The sequence below is a fragment of the Amphiura filiformis genome, chromosome 3 (assembly GCF_039555335.1).
Source record: "Amphiura filiformis chromosome 3, Afil_fr2py, whole genome shotgun sequence".
Lineage (NCBI taxonomy): Eukaryota > Metazoa > Echinodermata > Ophiuroidea > Amphilepidida > Amphiuridae > Amphiura > Amphiura filiformis.
In genome coordinates this window covers 70,672,199-70,699,810 of record NC_092630.1, presented here as the reverse complement: position 1 = coordinate 70,699,810, position 27,612 = coordinate 70,672,199, and the positions used below count along the sequence as shown (strand labels likewise).

Here is a 27,612-nt window from a genome sequence, read left to right as displayed (position 1 = left end):
AACTTTCATTCAAATTTCGACATTAAACAGAATCAATAACCTCCGGTGAAAAACTCAGATTGTTGTCCGACCGAAAAACGATAGCAAAGCACTCTAGCATCGAATGCGTAACTATCCTGTGCAAATTCGAAGCTAGAGTTCTCCAGTTACTTCAAATTTGCACACGATAGTTACGTATTCGATGCTACTTGCCAAAGTGCGTTGGTATCGTTTTTCAGTCGGACAACAGTGCAATTTTTGCACCAGAAATTTATTTATTCTGTTAATATTGAAGTGGATGAAAGTCATTTCGATTAGTCAACTGTATCTTTTGAGCAAGATTTGCCTGTTTTGGACAGTCTAAAATTTTGCTGAGTAAAGTGTCATATTAGCAACGTTTTTGATGCAATATGCGGATTTAGGGTTTCTCTAGATACCGGAAGTCAATTTGTGCCGAAATTCCTTCCCACAATGCAATAAGCGTTTTGCATAACAATAGATACAGTTCGGAGGTTAATCAATATTCTTTGTTATGCAATATGCATATTTTTTGCATTGTGGGAAGTAATTTCGGCACAAATTGACTTCCGGTAGAGAAACCCTAAATCTGCATATTGCCTGTCGTAATCGGCTGTGTTTACTTCTGAACTTACATTGCTTTTCACGGCATAATGCTTCACTGCTTCAGCGAATCCGACTACATGTAGATTTTGAATGCAATGGTCTCTACTACTCTCATAGCCTAGTAGAATGTGAAACAAATTTGAATTGGAAATTTGGAACAAGAACAAGAATTTTGCTCCATTTTTCCAAATTTTCTACTCGATGACCCCTTTTTTGAAATCCGGTGGTGGTCGCATTGCATTCTCTAAATTCACTAAATTTTCATCGTCAACCGTGTAATTGAATGGGATTATTTTGAAATTTTAAAACGCTTGAAATATCACAAACAAATATCTATGTTTTGTACCTGATAGGCCCCTACTTCATGATGCCGATAGGCACATACTCGACACTTCTTAAGTTTAGTGCCCTCTCCCCCCCCCCCGGATTTGAGGCCTACAAAATGTATACATGGATCGAATCCATGGGTTCCTACAGTCACCGATCTGAGGGCTGATGACACACATTCGATGGGTGTACTAAATGTATTTGTTATCTTTAATTTCAGCCGAATATACTAGCTGGTACTAGTATATTCACAACACTGAAATAATAAAACACAAACAAATTGACACCCAGCATTGAGTGACATTGACATACTACGTATGGATTTATTATTTCAGATTTTGAAAACATATACTCTGGTGAACTGGTCCAAATCATAGAAAAGACATGACAGAGAGAAGACCGACACTTGTAAACAAAGATACAATTTAGGTGAGTTATTTCTGCGAATATTTTTGCATTCCATAATTACTTAATTCAGGACCATCACCATGGGGGGCAGGGCTGTCAACTTTTGAAATTGCTTGGCGTGAGACAGAGGCGTACCGGGCTTAGCCGCCTCCAATGTTCATTTTGTACCACGATTTTTTTGGCCACGGTGCTCGATAATGTGAAAAGGGGGGGAATAGGAGTAACAAATTATTCATGACGATGTGTGCGATTTTACTCATTATCCAGCTTTTTGCGTGAGATTTACTTCCTAGGCGTGAGATTATACTACCTTGGCGTGAGACCGTGAGAAAGTGACCCAATGCGTGAGACTCACGGCCAATGCGTGAGAGTTGACAGCCCTGATGGGGGGTGGTGTATGAAGTATTTTCAATGACTTGTTGTTTTAAAGCAGGAATAGCGGCATGCCATAGGTTCCTGAGTAGTGCATGATACTCTTTGATTTAAAAAAAATCAGAAAAATAAAAAAATTAAGTTTTTTAACAATTTTGAAGTGTATTTTATGTCTGTTGAAATATTTGAAAACATAAAACATGCCAGGAGATCCTTCCTATACCACTTTCAATGGCCAAAACCAGGGGCGTCGCTAGACCAATATGATTGGGGGGGTCTGTGTTTTGCAGACGGAAATATTTTTTGACCAATTTTTAATTAGTAACTACTATAACATTCACAATGTCTATTACGTAACAACAACTATTTCGTAACACATTAGACCATGGCTTCTGTTCATATCTGTAGTCGAGTCGGGCCCAAATTTCCTGAGGGAGCCGTGTTCACTCTGCCCATGTTAAACAGCGAAATGTACTCAACATGCATCTCAAAGAATATCGTGTCTGGTCATTTACGCGGGAAGCAGTGGGGAGAAGCAGCCTGTCCCAGGGTTTGATGGCTTCCTCTCAGCTAATGGTGTGAAACCCCAAAGAAAGTCAACTATCGACTATTTCACCCCTATCCATCACCCCTTCACCGAATACTCGACTATCAAGGAGCTTCTAAAGCGGTCAGAGGATGCCACCAGGATCAGGAGTATGTCCTTGTCTTCATATGTGACATACTTCACAAGCATGGCAAAGGTGGAGGTGTCCTGCAAAGCGAGGTCGAGGGTTCACAAGGCGTACAGTGAGATTGAGCAAGGTCTAGGGGTTGGCGACCTCAACGTTCTCCTCCTCAATGAATCGCTCAATTAACAACCGCTTCACCGGCTTCACCGACTGTTTAAAGGCAGAACAGTGCTTTTGCATATGGCTTCACTGTCAATACACTACGTAGGCAGCCACTGGTAATGAGATCAGCCTCAATAAGGATTTCAGAGTAGCCTGAGCCCCTGCATTTGTGACCAGTCACCATGCCGATGTAGCTCATCCCGGTGTGGAATGGCCCTGGGGTGACCACATGCTTCTTGTACTCATCTGGGAATTTCCCAAACCTCTGACCGCTTTAGAAGCTCCTTGATAGTCGAGTATTCAGGGAAGGGGTGATGTATAGGAGTGAAATAGTCGATAGTTGACTTTCTTTGGGGTTTCACAACGGTATTTGAGCTGAAGCCACCAAACCCTGGGACAGGTTGTTTCTCCCAACTGCTTCCACAGATGTGAACAGGATCAGGAGCCATGGTCTCGGGTGTATCTACCTTTAGGAAGCGCACCTTGCTCCGCGCGTAGAGAGGGAGAGTCCGATCCTGGTTAGTGGTATCAAACCCGGGTTTCACATCTTGTATCATTATCCCACCAGTGCTGTTCACAACATTTGAGCCATGGATATTCGTCATTGTTTTGTTTAGATTGTCCCATACGAGATGAAACATGTCGTTTCCCTCGCTGGTAATGATCTGCGGAGTAAGGGATGTGGAAATCTTATCAAGAGCCTTGTCTCTAGTTCTAAGGCGAAGTTGCATGTCTCACAGTGAACCAGCTTACTGAAGATAGTGGTGAATTGTTTGCTTCTGTAGAGGTGCCGGATGCTAGTGCAGAGAGGTATGTGCTTTGGTAGTTTGGTAGAAGAAACAGGGCCACATCCTTATATTTATCTTTGAACCCCAGCTTATATGCATAAGTCACCGCGTCTGCGACAGAGATGCTGGCGCCGTAGATCAGCTTGTAAGTGATATAGCCTTTGTCACCTGGATGAAACTTGGCAAAGGCGATCGAGTCATGAATATCATGGTTCTCAAGTCGGACCTTCAGCTTCTCACTTCTGTACTCTGGATTGGGGAAGCCATTTCTTTCGAACTCTTGTATGATTGTACAGAAGACTCAGCAAAGTAAGTAACACATAACCTCCTTCTGCCCAACAACTCGGTCTTGAATGAAATCAAAGACAGCAGTGAATGCCTGCAGATGTGCAGCAGCTTTACGATCCTGCTCTGTTTCAATTGTCGATTTGGCTTCATCCACAGGTGTTGGCCCTGATCATTTATTCGTATATCCGCCATTTTGGATTTTTGCCATTTTGTGCATTTTGAAACCAAAGACCAATTTTTTTCTTCATTTTTTAAAGTCCCCAATTAATCTGTATGCAATTACCTATCATGTGAGACATGTTAATGGCTTGGCTTCGATTTAGTTTTCTTCTTCTGACAATTTTCACTTTACGACCGCCATCTTGGATTTCGAGCTGAATTTTCATAAATTTTCAAGTTTTACCGGATTTTTAAGCCGAAGGCTATTTTTTTCTTCAAATTTTGAAGTCGCCAAGTAATCCTTGTACAATTATCGTTCATATAGTACATGCAAATTTTGGCTTCGACTTAGTTATCTTTTTTGAACTTTTTTGAACAAGTGATCGAGCGATCTATGTACATCAACCCCTGTGCATCATGCAGGTAAGTTGTGTACTTCGTGTTGAATGAATTGCAACAGGAAAAGTGGAAATTCGCCTCTCTTGCAAACATGCTATGTACCTTGCACCATGCTATGTAGACGATGTAGACGTAGACCTAGTTCTAGTGCCCGAGGCTCAATCTGTTTCCAAGTAGGCTCCTTAAATGCTCCGTCTTTGTCCTTGAATACTGGGAATTTAATGCATCTCTCAGTCTTTCCAGACACTTTCATTTCCAGTCTTTCACAAAAGATACATTCTGGAGGGAACAGACGCATGACAGTTGCTAATTGTGATTTACGGTTACGAGAAGATTGTGATGTTGAAGCTTCGTTAGTTGCTGCACTACACTTTAAACGATCTTGATTTTTTAGTAAAGTTTTGGTAGCAGCCTCGATGATATCCGATTGTTTCTAAATCTACACCAGCAAGACTCTCCGGAATGTGATTACAGACATCATCCATGCGATAGGGTAAATCATGAGGTTCAATGAATCTTTTGTCGCGAATGTCAAGTAGCTGAGCCAGCTTGTCAGTGGCGGAGCCCCTTACTTTACTGAGCGGCGTAAAATCTAGATGTTCAATACCACTCACATGTAAAATACAATTTACAGGAGGACGTTTCTGCAGTGAGTCTGACTCAGTACCTTTATCACCCTAGCGTTTTGGCATGATTATCCACCACTTCACTATAACTATGCTACGATTTTTAGTTCACCAACACCAGTTCTAGCTAAAACTAAGGTAAATGATGCACCTAGAAGAGAAAATAGTAAATAAATCAATAACATAAAAATATCCTTCTCAATGTACCAAAAAGAGCTCCTATTACAGGTGAGCATGCCATGAAGATATTATTTTTAGTAATATTTTGCATTTTAATGTATCCAACATGTTTAAATCATGAAAATAACCCTTTTAATTGATTGCTCATGTCCACATTATCCCGAAAAATGGGGTCATTTGTCTTCCTATGATGTCTAGTTCAAAAGTTATGTCAATTTAATTGAGTTTTGTCAGAATCCAAGATGGCCGCCAAATGAACCCCATGGTCCGTATGCACAAAAGAGTTAGACCGGGTCTAAAGTTAGACCTGGTCTAAGTGGAATTTATTTCCATCAGGAATGATCCTTTACTCTTATTTCCTTCCTAGAGTAGCTAGCAAAATCTAAAGATTTAAATGCAAAGTAAAAAAAAAATACAAAATAACTGAAGAAAATGTAAAGGAAAATGTCCTTTCTCCGGGATAAAATTCCATTTAGACCAGGTCTAACTTTAGACCTGGTCTAACTCTTTTGTGCATACGGACCCATGGGACAATATTTGATTTTGGGAACATCAAAATTCATTTACTAGACACCTTCAGGATTACAAAAATGTAAGTACGAAAAAAAGCACTGGGTGTATGAGAACCCCCTCTGGTGAATAGACTACTGGTTCTTGCATTTTTTTCCTCAGATGGCCTGACCTTGAGGTCATTTACCTCATTTTTAATTCCACTGAGTCAAACAAAAGCTATTATTGAACAGTATTATTTAAGACAGAGATAAAAAGAATTTATCGCGTCTGATGTCACTGTCAATCAAATGTCATCTTCCTTAGATAGTGAAAAAGCATAAAACCACAACGTATACATGCCAAAACACTTTCCTATCACCATAGCTGGCCGTTCACAGAGGATAATGCAGGTCGTAACGGGCTATAATAAAGTTGGCCATTAATGCAAAATGTATGAATTAACTTCTATAGACCCGAAACGCCGGAAATGTTATCTTCAGTAGATAGCAAAAAAACAAATAAACAGGAAACATCCCAATATACCAAAAGACCTTCCGAACACGCGCTCTGCTAAATGTATGGATTATTTTCTGTATAAATTAGGCCCTATTAAAGCTATCTTGAGTGGATAACGAAAAAGTGAACATCAACTATATAGGCCTATAATACATCAAAAGACGTTCCTAACATGCGTTCATGCTGGGCGCACCGATAAAAATAATGAGTGCTAAATGTAGGCTCATGAATTACTTTTTGTATTTTATAGGCTTTTTAAACATTTTACAATTTTTCATATTTTAAAACTTTATGGGCCCCACCGATCTTTGTCAAAGCCAAACGTCGGGTTTTTCAAATTTTCAACTATTAGAAAAGTCACCTTTAAAAACTTTTCGATCGTCGATCTTTTTGAACACCAAAATTGGGCTTTTTACACTGTTCTCAAATTGTCTGTATTTTATAGACCCGTCGCGCCGCAGTAGAGAGTGAAAAACAAACAAAGATCAAAATAATATCATTTGATCTTTTGATATATTATACCAAATGACATTCATAGCACGTGTTGTATGAATAATTGTTTGCTGTATTATTTTATTATATAGAACGCAAATGCTATCTTCAGTAGATAACGAAAAAGCATGAAATGGCACCGTACAACCTGATTCAACAAGAAGTAAACTCATGTTTGTGGTGGTGTTTTTTCTACAATATCTAGAGGGAATCCGCTGTAAATGTAAATATCATTGAAAAGAGCAGATTCTGAAGGACTAAATCAAAAAAGGAATTGTGGTATTTGCTAACACTAAAACCGAGTTATACTCATATATAAATAAAACCACCAACTAAAGCTGTATTTTCGATAGAAATGGGCCGGTTCTTGTCCGTCATTTTTTTCTTCAGATGGCCTGACCTTTTGAGGTCATTTACCCCATTTTAATTAATTAATTTTTAATTAAAATTGAGGTATTAATTATTTTTCTTTGAATGCCCTACTAAATGCTAGCCACAGGAGATAGCAAGCAAAGCAAAAAAACATTTTCCTGATAATATCTGCTATATAAGTGCCGGTTTAAATTTGTGTCAACTTCTTCATTTTAACATTACTTTATAGCTTTGCATTCGGCCTATTGGCGATTTTTTCCTAAGTGCGCAGCCAATTATAGCCGTTTTTCCCCAGGATTTTGTGTACTGAATCCTCAGATTTTGCGTACTCAATCATCATCTAGAACGCGTGTTAGGCAATGTTTTTGGAACATTATTATTTTGAATGTTTTTTGCTTTGCTTGCTATCTTCTGTAGATAGCATTTAGTAGGTCCTTCAAAGAAAATAATTAATACCTCTATTTTTTTCTTTATGTTTAATGATTTTTGTAATAAATATTATCACTATCTACCTAAGATAGTAATTACGGCGGGTTTATATAATACAAAAGGTAATTTCTTGCGTACTGTTTGTTTGTTCTTGTTTTTAGTTGTTGGTTTTTTTATTTGTTTGTTTTTTATTTTATTTGTTTGTTTTTTGCTTTTTTATGTTTAATGATTTTTTTTTTTGCTATAGGCCTATACTGATCATAGCAATTACGAGGATTTATATAAGACAAAAGGTAATTTTTCATCATTGTTGGGGTTTTTTTTGGTTTTTTTTTCTTTTGTTTTTGTTTTTTGTTTTGTTTTGTTTTGCTTTTTTGTTTTGGTTCTTATTTTTGTCCTTCATGTTCCTGATAATATCTGCTATATAAGTGCCTCAGACGTATCGAATTGCATTCTGAATACGAAGCATGTCTTTCTGATATCAAATAATTTTCATTTTTTGAAAATCACGATATAATACAAATTTTATGACAAATGATAAAAATTTGATATTTTTCAAATTTTGATATATAACAGTCCTCGAAGTAAATTTTATAAATCTAATGATATATATTCTTAAAGTGTATGTAGCTGGGATGAAAAGCCGACGATCAATTGAAAATTTTAACCTTTCATATTGAAGATATGGATTTTTTCCCAAAAAGACCTAATTTTTTTTGGTGTTTTGGGAACAAAAATCCATATCTTCAATAAGAAAGGTCAAAATTTTCAATTGATCGTCGGCTTTTTCACCCCACCTACACATACACGTTAAGTATAAATCATCAGATTTATAAAGTTTACTTCGAGTACTGTTAAATATCAAAATATCAATTTTTAATGATTTGCCATAAAATGTGTATTACATTGCGAATTTCAAAAATCAAAATTATTTGATATCAGAATGACATTCTTCGTATTCAGAATGCAATTCGATATGTCTGATGTGCTCTAATGTCCCACAATAAATACTGTCCAAACGTTCATACCCCTTCCCTTAACTAAACTTGATTACACATGGACTTTTCTGAATCTTCTCTTCCAAAGAGCTTTCAATAGAATAGAGTGGCAATAGATTATGTAATGCTTTGGTCGTTTGATGCCTATTAGAGTTGGCGACAGGCTATTCATAAAAGTGGTACCATTGTTTCGAACAAGAGGGGTTCCGCCATTAAATTGGTCACTGATCCGACCCGGTGATCCGGCATCATATTAACGCTCTACGCAACAGGCGAGTATCAATAAGTGACCACAATACAGTCATGTGTAAAAAAAAAGGCAGTCAATCTTTAGTCATGTGTAAAGTGGTACCATTGTTCTCACGTACCCCAAGTCACGGTGTGCTTGCCTTGTGTGGGTCTGAAGTCTATAAAGGAGGCTTTAGCTGTCGATGCAATCATCTTTACCACCCACCTGACTTTAGGCGCATCATTTAAATAAATTGAATGCTCTTGGTGATCGATTACACATCAGAATGTATTAAAGCTGCCATGTCCACATATCTATATTACTCTACAGCCTGTCTCAAAAAAAAAAAAAAATTGTGCAAGTGAAAAGCGCCCTCTGTGGCAATTAGAAAATACCGTTGTGACATAATGCTTACATCAACGTCAAGGGCATAGTCTTAGCTCTCAAATGCCGTTTAGTCTGTTCCATTTGCTTGTTTTAATATCGAGATATGCTTACTTAAAGCCATATTATAACATTTTCAAACAAAATAGATTAGCATTTCTTTGCCATAAAATGTTAGCTTTATACTGTCAGATATATCCCTTTTATTTTTGAGCCGAACAACTACGGCAAAGCAAAGAAAATTGGAATTTACTACCAGCGCACATGTCGCCAATACGTACCACTCCTTCGGTCGTGTTGTGGTACGACCCTTTGTTGTGTATATCACCGTCTCGCACGCCGTGTACGTACTGTGTGTTATGAACATCGTGTATGCGTTCGACTAATAATTCCATCGTAATACACCGGCGCTTTATTCAAAATCTCGGATTTTGACAAAACTACAGCACCTAGAGTCTTGATTTTTGCAGGGTATATTGGTTTAATAAAGTACAATTTAATCGTGTAAAAAAGGAATTTTAAAAATTCAGTGAGGGCGTCTTCCTCAGCAAATGTTATAATATGGCTTTAACAACGAAATGGTAAAATCACAATTGTGCCACTTTTACTAGGGAATAGGGCTGTAAGACTATGCCCTTGACGTTGATGTAAGCATTATGTCACAACGGTATTTTCTAATTGCCAAGGAGGGCGCTTTTCACTTGCACTTTTTTTTTTTAGACAGGCTGTATAGGCCTAGTGTATAATGGTAATCGCTATACGCATAAGTAAGTATAAGTATACAGGAAAATTTTCTGGACACGTGACTAATGCGAATCAATGTGAGTGTAACCTCGAGCCTGATCCCTGACCCACGGCGGTGACCTCGCTATTCAAGTCTTAGTTATTTTGAATTGGAATAGTATTTTTGGCCGCAGTTTCGATAGAAATTCGTGCATTGCAAAATTATTGAAAATTATGTAATCTAAATTTCTTCACAATATCATCAAAACGTAATTTCAAAAATATCTACCTACGGAAAAAATATTTATCTACGGAAACTCTTGTTATAACATTATTGACTTGCGACAAGTAACTTATTTTGCATCCAAGGAGAAATTTTTCCTATTCAAATACATTGGAAGACCACCCGCTGTGCTCGGGGTCACATTCCATAATGCTACTATGTCTGCGCCCATGGGTGTCACGTGTCCAGACAATTTTCCCGTGAAAGTTTTCCTATTAATCTTGACTGGTATATGCCTTCAAAGGTTGGTTTTAACAAATTTCCATTTAAATCTATTTTAAGAAGGAGATTGGTATAGCAAAAGTGGCGTACCCAACGAGGGGACTGGGGAGAAGTCTTGGGAGGGGAGGATCAGAGGGAGGAAGAGGGGAGGAGTGGATATGGAGGATGAGAGAGGGCTGGAGGAAGGCAGAAAGAGGAAGAAATGAAGAGATATATAATAAAGACAAGTAGATCAATAGAAATATAAGGAAAATGATGGGCATGAGAGAGGGAGGGTGAGAGGGGACAAGGAGAGCGAGGGAGTGATAAAGTGTAGGCCTAGGAAAGAATAAGTACAGAGAAGGGAAAAGAAAGGAGTGATGAATACATTTAATAATAATTATTAGGCCTATATAATATCTAAACACCATAACAGCACTGGGCAGCCATTCGATGATGGCAATGCCTTTACGTAATTTAAAATGCCAGTCAGATGTATTTCACACCTGCCAAACACAAGTCACCCAATTTCGAAAACTGGTCGTTGAGTGTACACTCTCATGAATATTGGTTGGCAACATTTTCCAATATGTCAGCGCTCTAATAGAACAATAGACCCTGCAGAGCGTTGGTTTTTTCGCTCAGGTACACCTGAGTGAATATATACATCCAGTTTAGACCTTGACCTTTGAACCTAAGTAGCTCCAAGTCAGGCTTCTTCTGCAAATGCTTTTGCTTTGTCTTCACTAGAAATATTTTATAGTATAATATTTGATAGGATAATGCCTGGTAATGGAAATGCAGACTATAAATGCTAGCTACTAGATTAACCTCACTCCCTATGACATAGTTCATAATATATATGCAGCAGTGAGATATCTAACTTGAGGTGGGCATAGAATATTAGCCTCATTTCCCATGAAACTATTTATAAAACTGTGTTCTGTAGCCCATAGTGGAGGGGTTTTTACCTGCGGATGATATTAGTTTCAATAATCATAGGTGTTGACAGATTGATAGTGGTCTGGAAGTTCAAGTTAGTAAATTACATAGGCCTACTGCCCATGAACTTATCAGATTTTGTTTGCCAGCTAGGTCAGTGTGCATGGCCAATACGTACAATACCCGGGACAATACCAAATACCCATGAACTTCTTACTTTAAAAATTTTGCATTGAGAGGTAAGAAGGCTTGTTCTGACCAGGGTATGGATTTGATATAATCAGTCCAGCATTTAACAACATTATATTAACAACATTGAATTTTAAGGCCAAATGTTTATCTTCTCCATTACATTGCACACAGTATTTTGATGCATTACCTGAATAGGTTTAGTTTCATATTACCTTCAACTTTTACTTTTAGTCTCTCGTTGAAAGTAAGTGGCACTAATGAGGTTCTCAGCATTTTAATAGATCCAGTTTTAAACCTTTAACTTTTACCTCATATCCCTGCTTGCTTTTACCCTCTTTCAAGTTGAAGTTCAGTGCATAATAAAATAAAATCAAAATGTTGTTTCCCTGTTTATTCTTCTAGATATTATATTCATACATATTCTAAGCTAACTGTATTCTAATTCAATATTTTCTAAAATAACACATTGCCTTTTGATTTATTCTAAAGACTATGGTAAGTTCTGATGTTAAAGCCACAATGTACGATCTTATACATGTAATATGAAATTGGTTAATATTTTTCAAACCTGATTTTTTGGCATATTTGTAATGTTTTACATGTCCCAACTTGCACCTAAATGGAATCAGCCAAATTGGTTGTGTTTGTAGGTCAACAGAACAAAGTTCAAGTTGACATAATGTCATTTATATAATTCAAAGAATTGTGACAGTCCTCCTATAGAACTGCGTGTTAAATGGCCAAAATAACTAACCAGCAGGGTTTCTTTCATTTTACCTTGTTATTTCAGCTCAAAATGGACAGAAACCCTTCCCGATAATTATTACTAGCATTATTTCAGCATTTTGAGTATAAAACAAATTTAAAATTTGAAGGAAATCATCTTTAATTAAAGCCTTGTTGTTTTCATACAATTTTAATTGAGTTTGTATTAAATTATACAAGTTTTTGGTTATTTCATGATCCCCTCCAGCTTCATCATAATTTTGCACTTCCATACCAAAAACAAAACAAAAATAACAAAAACAGAAAAATGGGATATTCTTATCATTTTGGACAATGCTATAATCAGCCTTCTGGAACGTTAAAATTTTACTGTATTTCCTAAAACTATTTATGAATCATCCAAATCATAAGAAACCTTGTCATTACCTACTACCTAGGCTATCACACATATATACATATCCCAACAGACTCTACATTAGTAGATATGCAGTCTCTAAATATTGAAGAGCTAATCACCTAGTGGAACGTTACCCGGTATATTTACCCTTTTAATCAAAATGCTTAAGGATCTTCACAATCTGATATCTTAATCTTATGTAGGCCTACATATAAAACAGTATCATTAGCCCTAATTATAAGAAACGCGACCTTATTCAACACCAACGACCTACATTGCACAACCATGTGTTCCAATCATGCCTGAGCACTCCCTTTTAAAGGGGTTTTATTTCCCTTCATATTCCAGTGGTGCTCGGACGGTGGCTTACATTTAGTGGGAAGCGCCCTTATGCTGTTTACGGCCATTCGCGACGGATGATATGCACTGATGTTTCCGTGAAAAATTAGTAAAAATGAGTGTGGCGTCGGCGGTGGTTTTTGAAGTCCAAGCCTCCAGTGATAAAGAATTATCAGGTAATGTCTATCATTGTACTAATTAGGCTAAATCCCCTAGCAGCATTAAAAATCTAAACAAGTCATGCAGCTCAGGTAAGCTTAAAAATAAACAAGTTCGATATATTCAGAACAGAGTGCATTGTGGGTAAAAGTCTGGAGGATATCACGGAAGCTTCGAGCTTCGGTGACTATGCACAGTTCTCTAAACATGTACATGTAAGGCCCTTTACAATTAATTCTTAGTTTCCTGTTTCCCGCCCGCGTCCAAAATAGAGAATTGCAAAATATTTAATTATTTTATTTTTATTTTGGATTTTCTCTTTTAAAATAACTTTAAATGACTTCCTGTCTTCCATTTGCTACTTTCTGACTTTGATCATATCTTAATACTAATTATGGCGTGTCCGTCCGTCCCTCTGTCCATGGCGCTATCGGCGTGCTTGCGTGCCTCGCTAACTTAGCGTGCTCATGGTGCGTATATTGGGAGGTCACGGTGCGTATCGCGTGTGCGCTATCGCGTAGTGCGCATCGGAAAGCATTAAAGTGACTAACACTGAGGTGCATCTCATCGGACCAATAGGCCTATTTTAAAGACATGATTAACATAAAAATCATCAGTTATGGTAAGGCCTAGGCCTATGTAACCCGTTTGCGTTCACATTTCTCCCGATTGAATTGACGGCCTACATCCAGACACTACTAAAATTTCAGGGTATTTTTGGGTCCTCCGATGTGGTTGCAGGACAGGGTTTGGAAGAGGCGAACGATGGGTTTTCAGATTATAGGTTCCGAAGTAAGCGTCACAGCTACAAAACAGAGTTGATAGTTTTGTCTTAATCATTGAGAGACGTATATCGTATAGTAGTTCGAAAGGTCAGGTGAAGTATTATAGGTAACGGGCGTTGGGTAATTAGAGATAGGCCTATCACCAGGCCTTATATTAAGTATGCCTGGACCAGGAGCTAAAATGAGCTCCTGGTCCCATAGATGGCTCCTGGTCCTATAGTTGTTAGTGTAAAATACTGGATACACCAGGAGCCAAAACTGGGCAACCATGGGGTAAAAAAAGCCTGGGTGCCTGGTTAATATAAGCCTTGCCTATCACGAGAACCGCCCAACCCGAGAACCGCGAAATCTAGTCAACTATAATGATGAATATATATACAAAGAACAACACTGTACCATTACTTATGTATAAAATCAAACATAGTTGTAAAATAATTAAATGCATGTTCCTGATCAAAGCGGATTGATGTAGGTTGCGACCACTTGTTTTAAAATAAAGAAAATAAAAGATAATTAATAATTAATCATTAAAAGTCACCTCATCCCTTGTTTTCAACCATGAAACAGGAAACTAAGAATCAATTGTAATTGGCCTAAAAGGACGCTAACCCTAACCCTGGCCCCTAACGGCCATCTTCTCTAATGTGTCTCCGCCACAGACGAGAGGATACAGACCGTGTGCAATCAGCATGATAAGTCAAAAGTCTCAGCATCACCCGATAATGAGGGCCGATTATTGTTCCCTGAAAATGCGACAGAAGAGACTGCTACGCAATTACCGCGTATTTTCACGGTCTATCGCATAATCACGAACGTACGCAACGCTCTATCGCGTATGCGCGAAGGCACGCGGTGCTGGCATAGGCATGTCACGATCAAACAATCAGCCCTCGTGAATTACTCGCATCATACAATACACAGGGACTTTGACTGGTTGTACGCGGTCTGCATCTCTCTCGTCTGTGGCCTCCGCTCAAAAACAACCCTCTGCTCAAAAACAACCCTAGTCTAGCTTACTGAAAAAAGTTCTTACAAACTGCGCTAAAATGTATGATGCTATAACTAAGTATACAATTACCGATGCGACTATGCTATAAAAATGTGTGACAACTCAATCACAAATGAACTTAAGAATAACAACATACAATAACTGATGACTGTTGGCCTACTAATGCGGAAAGGGCATCAGATAATAATTAATAAGAAATACATTCTTGGCGGTGTTGATTAAATAAGTTTACCTTATATCTTGCCTAGTGAACTCTATTTAGTACGGTATCTATACCGTACTAGCTTTCTAATAAATGCCTCCAGCAGACCTCAAATTACCACAAAAAAAGTAAGCATGCATTTTGTGCATGTAATTTGACAAACTTACATGTACATATGCACAAATCAAATAGCTCTGTAACTTACATTCATGAACACTGTGCATGTAGGACAAAAACGTTACATGCACAAAGGAAAAGTTACGTGCATGCGTGCACCCAGGGCTACGAAATCCACGGTATCCCAGAAAAAGAGGCGCAGAAAAAAAAAATGAAGATGGGAAAAATATTTTAAAACATACTAAATCTTGATTACCATTTTCCTGCAGCTCTGAAAATTAAATATTCTGTGAACACTATCACTCGTAAAATATTTTTCTGCGAACTTTGATGATTAAACTGATAAATAAAACTGGACACCAGTGACAGAAATGCTGTGTAAAACTAAACAAAATAAACAGATGCTGTGTGTTGATTTTAATTTCGTATGACTTGATGTAGTCTCTATAAGCGCTGCTGCGTCAACATGAACTCCAGACAAGACGATCACAGATACTGTGTTATGAACATTGTGTACATGTTGAACTAAATTTCCATCATAATAATTAAACGACGATTCCTACATTTTATTCAAAATCATGGATTTTGACAAAACTACAGCACATAAGAGTCTTTTGATTTTTGCAGGGTATATTAGTTTTTATAAAGTACATTACAATCGTGTAAAAAACAGACTTTTGAAATATATTGATGGTGTCCTCCTCAGCAAATGTTACGGCTTTAACATCCCACCTTTTTCTCTACCAATTGATGTAAGAATTTCATTTGTTTATCTTTTCGTTAGATCTATTTTGGAATGAATTGGAATCAAATAATGCCAGCTTACAGAATTTGGTATTACAATGGTTGCAGTTAACTCAATCAATAGCTGAGAAGCTTGGAAGCAACAATGCTTCAGAAAAGGGTAAGCCACAATGTGTCTTTTGTAAATAGTTTGTGTGAAGATTCCAAGTACTAGTACCGGTACTACAAGTTTAATACTTGATTGCCTTTTAGCAGGGTTCTACACTTGTATGCTCTACTGATTTTTGGCACTCACTCAAATGTGGGTTATGTTATCATCCAAATGGTTGCCTGGTTATTTGTTTCTTTCTTTCTTTAATCTTTTGACTGTCCAGTGTCCAAACAGAAGCAAATTCATTAATCCACTGTGCAGCTCCAACGTAATAATAACCGGTCAAAACACCATAGGTGGAATGTGCGGGTCAGGGTCATTCAACAAATGTAGAAATGATATCTCATGTAATGAAATCAGCCATACTTTAAAAAACAGAGGTTTAAAAATGGGGGATAATTCGACCAGTAGGGCATGAGCTCAAAATGTGGGGTTCCTGCTCAGCAATAAGTGGAATGTGCCCGGGAGAATGTGTGGCACAATTTTGACATAGGGGCTTGAGTGATCTGACTTTCAAGAAATGAGATGTTATTGCACAAAAATGTTGGGATTTAGTGGTGCAACTTATTGGTTAATTGTTTGCCTTGTATTTGTCCCAGGTCTAGCTGGGTTTAGAATGAATTTAACAAATTGAGTCTAACTTTTTAACCACAGAAAAAGATGCAGTCCTACAATTTCTGACCAAACTCAATGTGGTAAAGCGGATTGGATCAACAAGTTATCATCAACCAGACGAGGGCACTGTGACAAAACATGCAGGTATGGTCAAAATCATAAATTTGCAGACTTCATTTGTTTTTATCACAGGTATATATTCAGGTATGTGTACTGTATATTGGTAAAACTGCTTCGGTGGACCTACAGCCCTTCCCCGAGCATCATTTATAGAAAACATATGTTGCTCTTGGGATATAGGCCTATATAACTATAATTTCCATAATAAAAAACAACAAAATCACACATCAAAACTTTGAATAATACAAAGACAATTATGGAGGAGATGATCGAAATGCCAATAAGGCCAGCATTGACCATTAGGGTGGGGACGAAACACACTTTTTTTCCCGGATCGACTTGGAACTCTCTGAGAATTTTACTAGGGTACATACATTAGTACTACTATTGTACTAAAATATCAGTAAAATCGGAGCATGTTCGCCCAGGCAGTAGATTTTCACAAAATCCCTACTTATTTGCTATTTCTTAATAGAGTAATCAGTAGAAACAACCTGGGAAAAGTAGGCATTGAGATGACATCATAGCCAATATTAAATAATTTGGGTAGTTTGTTTAGACCCTCTAGAACATCCCCAAATAGGAAGTAGTCTCCAATACAATTGGTTACAATTAATTTTTTGCACGTATTTAGTTAAATACTGATGATATTTGAGTTGCTATGTTAAGGGGTAGGGGTAAGGGTATCGCATTATGGAACATTTTCCCAGTTTTACTGAGTCAAATTTCACAATCTTGGTCTTGTTGGGTAGATATGAACTGCAAAAGTACAAACAATAGATGAGATATGATTTTAGAGCAGCTTCGACTTGACCAGGGGTTAAAGGGTCATGTGATGCCTGATTTGTAGTAATTTTCAAGGCTTTGTGACCTTTTGACCTCTGGTCAAAAGATGGGTAGCCGAAAATCATATATCATTTATTTTTGGCAATGCTGCAGTTCATATCTATGCAACAATACCACATTTGGAATATTTGACTGAGTAGAGCTGGGAAAATGCTCAATAATGCTACCCCTACCCTTTAATATAGCAACTCAAATATCATTAATATTTAACTTACGTGTCTTCAGCAAAAATAATGGTAACCAATTGGAGTCTGCTTGCTATTTGGTGATGCTCTAGAGGGTCCAAACAAACTACCCAAAGTGTTTGATATTGGTTAGGATGTCATCTGAATGCCTACTTTTCCCAGATTATTTCTACGGATTTCTGTATATAGAGTTATACAGTAAGAAATAGCAAAAAAGTAGGGATTTTGTGAAAATCTACTGCCTGGGTGAAACATGCTTCGATCTTACTGATATTTCAGCACAATACTAGTATGTACCCCAGTAAAATTCTCTGAGAGTTCCAAGTCGATGCGAGAAAAAATGTGTTTTTCGCCCCACCCTATCGACCATCCCCTAAAAAAACATATAGCCTATCAGCACACATGAACAAACACAGGGCTCCAAGAATTAGCTATGAAATGAGGTTGGCTGTAATTTATATCTATTTCGACAGTGTTTTATTGAATTTGCTACTTTAAGGTTATCGTTAAGGGAATTCCATAACAGTGGCAGTCCTAGTTGAATACTCTCTTATTTCTTGTTTGATTATACAATTACTGGGGTTTTTTTAGGTCAACCATGAATGATCCTAGCATTTAGGTCTAGGTCCAGGGACACTCCAAAACCAAAAAAAACTTTAAAAAAATATAATTTTTTTTTTTTTTTTTTTTTTTACAATTTCTGGAAATTTTTTGAAAAATGGGGGGTGGGACTATACTCGAACGTGGGACTATACTCGGACGAATACGGTAAATGAGCATGGTAGTTAAAACAGAATATTTACATACACCCATTTCTAGTTTGTGTGTATGAAAGAAAAACAGAAAAATATGAAACAGTGGTCCAGAATGGCTTCGATAAGGACTACGTGATGTGGTTCTCATTGCCCATTTTTGGAGCAAATATATTTTTCAAGATACAGTTTACATGTGTTCCCCCATGTAAGTACTCCATAATTTGTTGTAGAAGTGACATAATAATCACATTAACTGCTATAGTAATAGATGAATATAATTTTTAACTATATTGCCCTGCACTACAACATTCAAGCGATACCTATGCATCGAACCGTATCATGCTGATCAATCGTACCTAGTATCTTTGAAAAGAGCGATATTGTATTCAATCTATGATTGCAGACATACACAGGTGATGAGACCAACATGCTTGTAGTGCTGGGCGATATAGTCAAAATTGTATTCATCTATTACGGGAGCACACCACCATAAGATTCCGCGGCCAAATGTGTAACCCGCAAAATAGTCCTGATAAAATGTAGAAATTGAGCTTTTTGTTACATTTTTCAGCAAATAATGTGTCTGAGATACGTTTCTTTGATAACATTCTGAAGCTGAAACGCTTTTGATGAAATTACGTGCAGAAAATGATTTTAAATGTGTTCTGGCGGGCTAATCGTGCATATCATGTATCGATGTAAAATCCCAAGAATTGAGCTTTCAAAATCACGGGATGGAGTAAAAATGTCAAATTTGCAAAAAACTGACATTGGCGATCTATGTGCAAAAGAAAATATATTAAAGCTTAAGGATCATCCCATAACCATGCCCAGTTTCATTGCTCTATCTATTGCAGGGAAATAATTAGAAGAGATTTCCGAGAGGCTTTTTCGCACGTATTTCAATGGGAAGCGTACTGGTGGTGTGCCCCCTTCTAACACCTGTTTTGTTGATGTCCGTTTTCTTTATTTCGCAACGTATTATAATGGCGAAAGTTGAATATTTGAGCCGATTTGGCACCAAAGCAGCATGCACAGAAACTATCGCTAGTTTGCATTACAAATTGGCCTGTTTTTGCCTGTAAATTCCTTTTGGAAACATGTTTTTTTCGTTCAAATTAGATCGGTCATTAATTTGTTTGTTTTTCTTTGTATTTTGTCTGCGTTTTAAAATTTATTTTGTGTGAAATATAATAATAACACAACAACTTGTCCCGCATGCAGTTTGTAGGCCTAACCTGTCTTGTTTGTTATAACTTCAAACATGCAGGGGGGGGGCATAAAATAGATGTTAAACACGAATGGGTATTTCTCTGAAAAGGTGTACTATTGGAAGATAGGCAAATATGAATTTGAAAATGATTATAAAAATGTTTCCTTTACATATCTGTAAGGATGTAAGTCTCTAGTGCATGAAAACAATATTTGGCGCAATCTTTAGGGCGCCCTCTATATTATAGAGGGCGTAATCTGCAGGTTGTGCCAGGTGAGCATCATCTCCGTCACATTTAGGCCAAAAAGGAAAAAAGGACAAAAAAATTGTTCAAACTCTTAATTATGAGTTTTATGGATAACTTGTAAGTTGCTTGATTCATGTAAAAATATGATTTTGTACTTTCGTCATTTAGTTGGGACAATGAGAGGCAGGCTGTACGGAAAATGTCATGTCTGTTAGTATTTTTTTATACAAACTTAAGTATATTCATAATTTTGCTTGAAATAACTAAATAAATTTCTATTGACATAGTAAACACATACAATATCAATTACATTTCCAAATAGTAAATTCCATGTTGTCTGGGTCAAAGGTCAAATAAAGGTCAATAACAATTGTGATGGAGATGACAATGCTGTGATGGAGATGATGGTGATGTGACGGAGATGATATTTCTACACAAATTCCTATAGAGAATCATCTCCGTCACAGAAATTTAATTTCAGTAATGTTTTCACACTACTTGAAAATAAAATTCATACAGATGAGAAGGTTTAGAATTGGTAAGCATTTTCTGATAAGCTAAACTGGAATTCGCTGTATCTCAAGATCCGTGATGTGATGGAGATGATGGTGATGTGGACGGAGATGATATTTCTACACAAATTCCTATAGAGAATCATCTCCGCCACGGCAAATTGTGACGCCAACTGATGTAGCGGAGATGATGGTTCAGACATTGCTTACGATTAATAGCAGGGTTAAGCTTACCCACGTGTTACATATCACCACAACAGCTTGTGGGACATATTCGACCATCATTATTATTTCGGAAAAATTCAACAATAAGACAATAAGATCAGAAACGTTTGGAGATGATGTTGAATAAAGGTACGCGCATGTATACTTGAAGATACCCTCAAAATTGGCAGGAAAAGAGTGCCAATGTGCACCTATTCGGGTTGATGTTTTTCGTCGTCTGTAAAGGCAGCGTACAGGGTCAAATTATTGACCTCTGATATTTGGTCTTCACCTCCAGCCCTTTTGATGCCAATGTGGCGGCAATGATGCAAAACCAAGGGACAGCAATTTTTGACACAAATTTTGAATTATTCCATAAAATTGACTTTAGAAGTGGTTTTAAGCATTTAAACCTTTTTAGACATGATATTTACCCCAGTCAGTGGTAATTTTCACTTCCACACTTGCTCACAAAAATACTACAAAATCACTAACATTCGGTGCGTGACATCGGGACATGGGGTTTTCAGGGGGGTCGTCAGATATTGAAGAATTTTTTGACTCCAAGAAATTAATTTTTCCCCACTTGGATGTTCTTAATTATTTTTATACATACAAAAGTCCATGACTAAGCCAAAAAAGAAAAAAAAATCCGCTTTTAAAGCTTTTATGAGCGCCGAAAGTCGCGGGACTTAAAAGTTCACCTTTTCAGAGAATCACCCGAATAAAACTTGATCATGTTGATATGGAAATTGGAATTTGTTTGCTTCTCATCAAGGATTTCGGACAAGTAGGCCAACGTTTTTAGTTTACGATGAATTTGAAGTTTGAACGAGAAATCGGCGCGCTGGCCATTGATGAATATCATGCATTTTATTAAAAAATGCGTATATTTCCCAAGTTTGGGCAAAAGGACACATGGCAAGAAGAAGCGTAATGGTGGTGTGCCACCTTACTGTGGTAGTTAATCCGATTTATTACATCACTTCTACAACGAATTAATGTAAGGTAAAACAAGTACCGTATTCATTCCAATAAGCGCCCAGGGCGCTTAACAAAGTCATTTTGCGTGGGCGCCGATTTTTTACCTGGTTTACCTAATTTGTTCATAAGGGGCGTTTTTAAAATAGAGACAAATTGATGTAGGTTATAAAAGGGTCCTGAGACGATCTAGTAGCTTTTCTGATGCAGAAAATGTATTGCAAGTTTACACAGGACTTCTAATCCCAGCTATTTCACTGTATCGACGTCTATCTGTCACTTCAATATTAAATGGTACCAATAGCAAATTGAAAATACCCTGGGTGGGCGCTTATTGGGGCATGGGCGCTTATTGGAATAAATATGGTATATTATATTATATTATATACCTCATATATAGATTCCTCTCATCTGATTGGTTAAAAGTGGAGTCATTAAAATAGCTGTGCCCCCTTTTTCTATCAAGATGACGTCATACAACAACTGTGCCCCTGGCACAGTTGATTCTATGCCCGAAAAATAATTGGATATTCGCAACCCCGAATACACAGATCGCTCGTATACATTGCGCACCCACTATACGGCCGGCGTTGATTACGAGTGTTGAGACTATCGCGGTCACAGTTCGCAATGAATTTGACCTCTCCTTGACGACGATCTTTCACCGGCCGCCGGGAGTGCAGTGATTGTTTACAATCTGTTACATGTCAAGGATTTATACCTGCCAAATGTCACTTTTTAGACAAATTACTACGACCTGGAGACTCGGCAGTGTGTGATGTTAGCACAGAAACGGTAGGGTTGTTTTAGATATGAAATCGGTAGATATCGGTCCAAATTCTGCACCCTTGCTCTTGCATGCACTGTGTGCATTTAAGCCTACTTAGGCCTATGCAGTTAAAAGCTTGTAGGCCTTGTCAGTCAGGAAATCTTTTAACCAATCAAATGAGAAGAATCTATATTATTCGGTATATAAAACAAATATTAACTGCTTAATATTACCGGGGCACAGTTTAAAATTATAGGCCCTCGGTGATGTCAAAACCATGACTATGCCCTCAGCTTCGCTTCGGGCATAGTCATGGTTTTGACATCACCGAGGGCCTATAATTTTAAACTGTGCCCCTCATAGCAGTCAATATTTGTATAATATTCAAGACTTGAACTAGTCACAAGAATTGGTAAAGGATCAAATATGTGTAAATGTTAAGAACTTATTTTATTTGTTTTTATATGCAGAAGCCAAGAACACAACTGACAATGATGAAGCAGATGTCACTGTACCTCAGGCAGCAGGACAAAATGCCAAACAGATGACACAGACATGTCATGAAAAGATGGAGGTTAAACAAGAAGCAGTGGAGGTTAAAGCAGAAATACAGCAAGAAGAGGATGGAGATGATGATGGTGGTAATGATGATGATGATGGTAATGATGATGATGATGATGATGATGTTGATGATGATGATGATGATTATGATCCAGGAAGCGATGTTAACAGTGAAGATAGTGATCAGGATGACCCTTCCACAAGGCAAAGTAACTGTGAAATTGGTTTTATATGCCATATATGTCAACAAACATTTGATGATCCCTCTCTTACAGAACAACATATAAAAGAAACTCATGATATATACAAAAAGCATGTCTGCCCCCTTTGTGACAAGCGGTTTCTCAGACCATCCTTTTTAAGAAATCATGCGCAAGCATGTATCCGAAAACAGAAACAAAGAAAAGAGTGTGAAAATAAAATTTCCTCTCAAAAAATCAGAAGAGAAGGTCGCAGTCAAAAAGGAGTTGTTGGTGTAGCGACAAACAATGATCAAACTGATGATACTGCAACTAGCCAACAGTTTAAAACACAGGGATGGAATGATTCTCAATCTAAAGATGATGATGAAAGTAGTCTGGATGAAACTTACCTGGCATCGCTAAATATACAGTCTGATTCAAATGATGATAACATTGGTCTTGTATGCCAGATATGTGGAGAAACATTCAAGGATCCGTCGCTTACAAAACAGCACATTGAAGAACACAAGAAACATGTTTGTACCTATTGTAGCCAAAACTTTTTGAAACCATCATACCTTCAAAATCATGTGAAAAACAAGCACATGGGAGGCTCCAGAAAGAAATGTGCACTTTGTTTCGAATCATTCAGCAGTGAAACCTTTGGTGTACATATTAATGAATGTATACCCAAATTTCATTGTAAATTATGCAACAAGCAGTTTTTCTCAGAAATGGCTCTGAAGAAACATGTTCAAGAAACACATGAGAAGGCAAAGCCTCATAAATGTAGTGTGTGTGATAGGGGCTTTACTCATAAATCTGCCTTACGAAGACATGCTAAAATTCATGATTCAAATGAAGCAATCGAGGAACTAAAAGACCCTACAATTAAGGATGCAAGAGGATGTACAATTAACCAGTGTGACAAATGCTTGAAAATTTACAAAAATACTACTGCCTTCAAGAAACATCGGTGCCAAGTACCAGCTTTTAAATTCCCATGTAAGTTGTGTGGACAGAGGTGTAAAACAGAAGAATCACGTGTGAAACATGACAACGAATTCCACAAAAAAATCAAAAGCTATTTTTGTAGCATCTGTGAAGCTGGTTTTGTTAAAAACTCTGATTTAACCTACCATGTCAAGACCGTACATGAAACGGCCTATAAATGTGTGTGTGACATTTGTGGGAAAACTTGTTCAAACAAGCATTACCTAAACAAACACAGTTTAATACATCAGAAAACCGATCCTGCCACAGCAGACAAGGAAGCAAAATACCAATGTGATGTATGCGGCAAACTTTGTCTCAACACAATCAGATTAAAAAAGCACATGTTATATCACCAGCCGCCAAAGTTCAAGTGTAGTTTGTGTGAAAAGTCATTCTGTAGGAAAGGGAGTCTGAAGATTCACATGGAAGGTGTTCACTTAAAAGTTCGTGAAAAATTATGCCAAGAATGCGGTGCAGCATTTTATACAGAGGCTCACTTGAGAGATCATGTCAATGAAGTGCATAGGAATTACAGACCTCATATTTGTAAAGAATGTGGAAAAGGGTTTACCAGGCCCAATTTATTGCAACGTCATCTCAAGTTCCATGAGAAAATGAAGCAGCTGAAAGCAAGACCTCGCCCGACTTATCCATGTGACCAGTGTGAAAAGGTATACACTGCACCATCTCGGCTAGCCATGCACAAACTTCATCATAGTACAGAGAGAAACTTCAAGTGCGATAAATGTGGTATGGGTTTCAAGCAGAAGTCTTCCTTAACTTCACACACACAAGTAGTTCATCTGAAAATTAAACCTCACGCTTGCCCAGACTGCGGAAAGAAATTTGCAACTAAGCCAAAGTTAACTAGACACATACAACATAGTCATAAAGGTATAAAGCTTCGCTTTCCATGCACATTTTGTGATAAAGTTTTGCACATAAATATGATCGTGATACCCATGAAGCTTGGCATCAGGGACTTGTAGAATTTAAATGTGATACATGTGGCAAAGATTCCCAAATAAACAATCCCTTACCCTTCATAAGAGAACACACCAGACTGATGGGTGGCGCTGTCATGAGTGTGGATCACTGTTTAAGAATCAGGAGCAGCGGGCTAAGCACAAAGCAGAAGAACATCTTGGTGTGACAGATTGGAACAAGTGTAAGGTGTGTGGTAAAAACTTTACAACACATCAGAGTATGAAACGTCATATGAAGAATCACACAGGCAATGGCTGGAAGTGTGCATTTTGTGGAGAAATCTTTCCAACTGTGTATGCCAAAAAGAAACATGCCACAGAGGTACATTCAAAATCAAAATTGCAACCTGAAAATCAAATTATTGTCTTTGAACTCAATTAATTGTAGTTGTAGACAAGTCTTCAGGTCTTGCCGTTTGAGGCGAGCGATTGCTCTCGCTCACCCAAACTCAATTTCTAATGAGCGATTTTCCACTCGCCATAGACACTAAATATCACTCGTTGCGAATCTCTCAAAATCAGCCATTTCAGCATTTAATCGATTCTGTACCCCCTCCAAGCAGAGAAAGTCACAAATTTTAGCGTGCTTCATGCGAATTTCAACATAAATACAGTTTTAAGACCAAAACTCTACTTGATTATACCCAAATAAATGATACTGATGTTTATGTTTTGGATCCAATATTTTACACACTTGGATTCATCAAAACATAATAATGTTAAAAGGAGGATCCATTTCCTTTCTTTTTTGAAATGTTTTTTTTTCAACAGGAAAATATATCTCAGGAACTGTGCTTTTACCATTGAAAACTGCGATAGAAGAAGCACTCAAGTGAAACACATACAGTTCTCAAGATTTTTTTTTCTTCAGAAAAACAAATACGTCACTCTTGCTTGCATAATTTTTAATTTGCTTGCTTGAATATTTCAAAACATAAAAGATTATGAAAAACATCAGACATGAATAGGTTATATTATTCATGGAACGTTTCTGAATTCTTGAGTACTTCTTCCAAGTACAGTCTTCAATTTCAATGGAATTTTTAAGCGTAATGTAGTTTGTGATATGGATATTTTTAAGATGAAGTTCAATAAAGAAAAATTCAAGAAAACTTACTTGCTGGATTAATGAATAATTCCTTGATTGTGTCACACAATGAAAATAATACACTAAGTGCACTATTTAGGGCCAGTTTATACACAGGTAGATTGAAGTTCTGTGTATGTGCATTTTGATGTTGCAACAAATAAAACAGCAATCAAACAGCTGCCACTGGTCTTCTAGAAGTTGGAATAATTTTGTAATGTCAGGTTCATGCTATTTTCTTTATCAACGTTTAAAGGGATATCTTGGTGGGGACACAAACCACACAAAGGTCATTTCATTCCTGTTTCGTGTCAAATGACACGAATAGTCACAATTCCAAGATTTTGACAGCCCCCTCTGTTGAAATTCCAGAATTACGACAGTGAGCGCTGTTGCAATTCTGGAATTCTGACAATTCTCAAGTTTTTGACAGGCTGCGTCAGAAACCTGAACTGTCGGAATTCCAGAATTTTGACAATTCCAAGTTTTTGACAGGCTGTGTCAGAAACCTGAAATTGTCAAAATTCCAGAATTTCAACAATTCCAAGATTCTGATGCAGCGTCTTCTTTGGAACTGTCGGAATTCTAGAATTCTGATTGAGGTGGAATGACTCTAAATCAAACTCTTAAGTGTAACTCATGAAATGCATTTACTCAAGACAGATTGTCACGATATATGCTAATTAGGGTCAGGGGTTATGGGGGTTAGGATTACGAGGGAGGCCTCAGCAATCAGGTGTCCCCATGCTGTACGGGACATTAAAACAATGAGAACCACATAAACCCAGCTAGTAATATTTATGTACAGTGTGCGAGGGGGAAAAAGGTATGTTAATATAAACTGGAATTTAGGCCAGCTCATTGAAGCAATTTCCCCGGGCACTTGCCTTTTGTATGTTGTTAATATAATTATAACAAATGAATGGTGAATGTGAAAATGCTTCTGATCAATTCTGCAGGCAAGAGAATTTTCAAGCTTTTGCCTTAATTCAGGCTAGATTTTGTTGTCCAAATTAACACCTTTTTATTTATTTTTAGCCTGTTTTGGGCCTTTTAAGGCTGAATTCACACATTTTCAGGCAGTTTACAAAAAAGCCATTCTCATGCCTGATTCTGACAATTCCAAGTTTTTGATAGGCTGCGTCAGAAACCTGAACTGTCAGAATTCCAGAATTTTGACAATTCCAAGTCTTTGACAGGCTGCGTCAGATACTTGAAATTGCAAAATTTTGGCAATTCCACGATTCTGATGATGCAGCATCATCTTTGGAATTCTAGAATTCCGACAGGTGTCACAATTCTGGAATTCCGACTGTCAAAATGTTGGAATAATTTTGTAATGTCAACTAGGTTCATGTTATTTTCTTTAGGGCTGTGCAATAATTATATGCCCCCCTGTGGGGGTAAAATTTCTGAACGGCCCGCCAAAATTCTTTCCCACTTCCTCTCGGCTTGCCAAAAATTGCTTGCCCCCCCCCCCCCCCCCTT

At 37.5% G+C, this 27,612-nt stretch overlaps 1 protein-coding gene across 1 annotated transcript; it reads left to right on the top strand.

Moving 5' to 3' along the window:
- The first annotated feature begins 12,767 nt into the window (after window positions 1-12,767).
- Window positions 12,768-26,144, top strand: LOC140149053 (uncharacterized). Its single transcript, XM_072171207.1, has 4 exons — window positions 12,768-12,874; window positions 15,755-15,874; window positions 16,520-16,624; window positions 22,783-26,144. Exons 1-4 carry the CDS (start codon window positions 12,814-12,816, stop codon window positions 25,038-25,040), a joined length of 2,544 nt encoding a protein of 847 aa, XP_072027308.1. The 5' UTR covers window positions 12,768-12,813; the 3' UTR covers window positions 25,041-26,144.
- The last annotated feature ends 1,468 nt before the right edge of the window (window positions 26,145-27,612 follow it).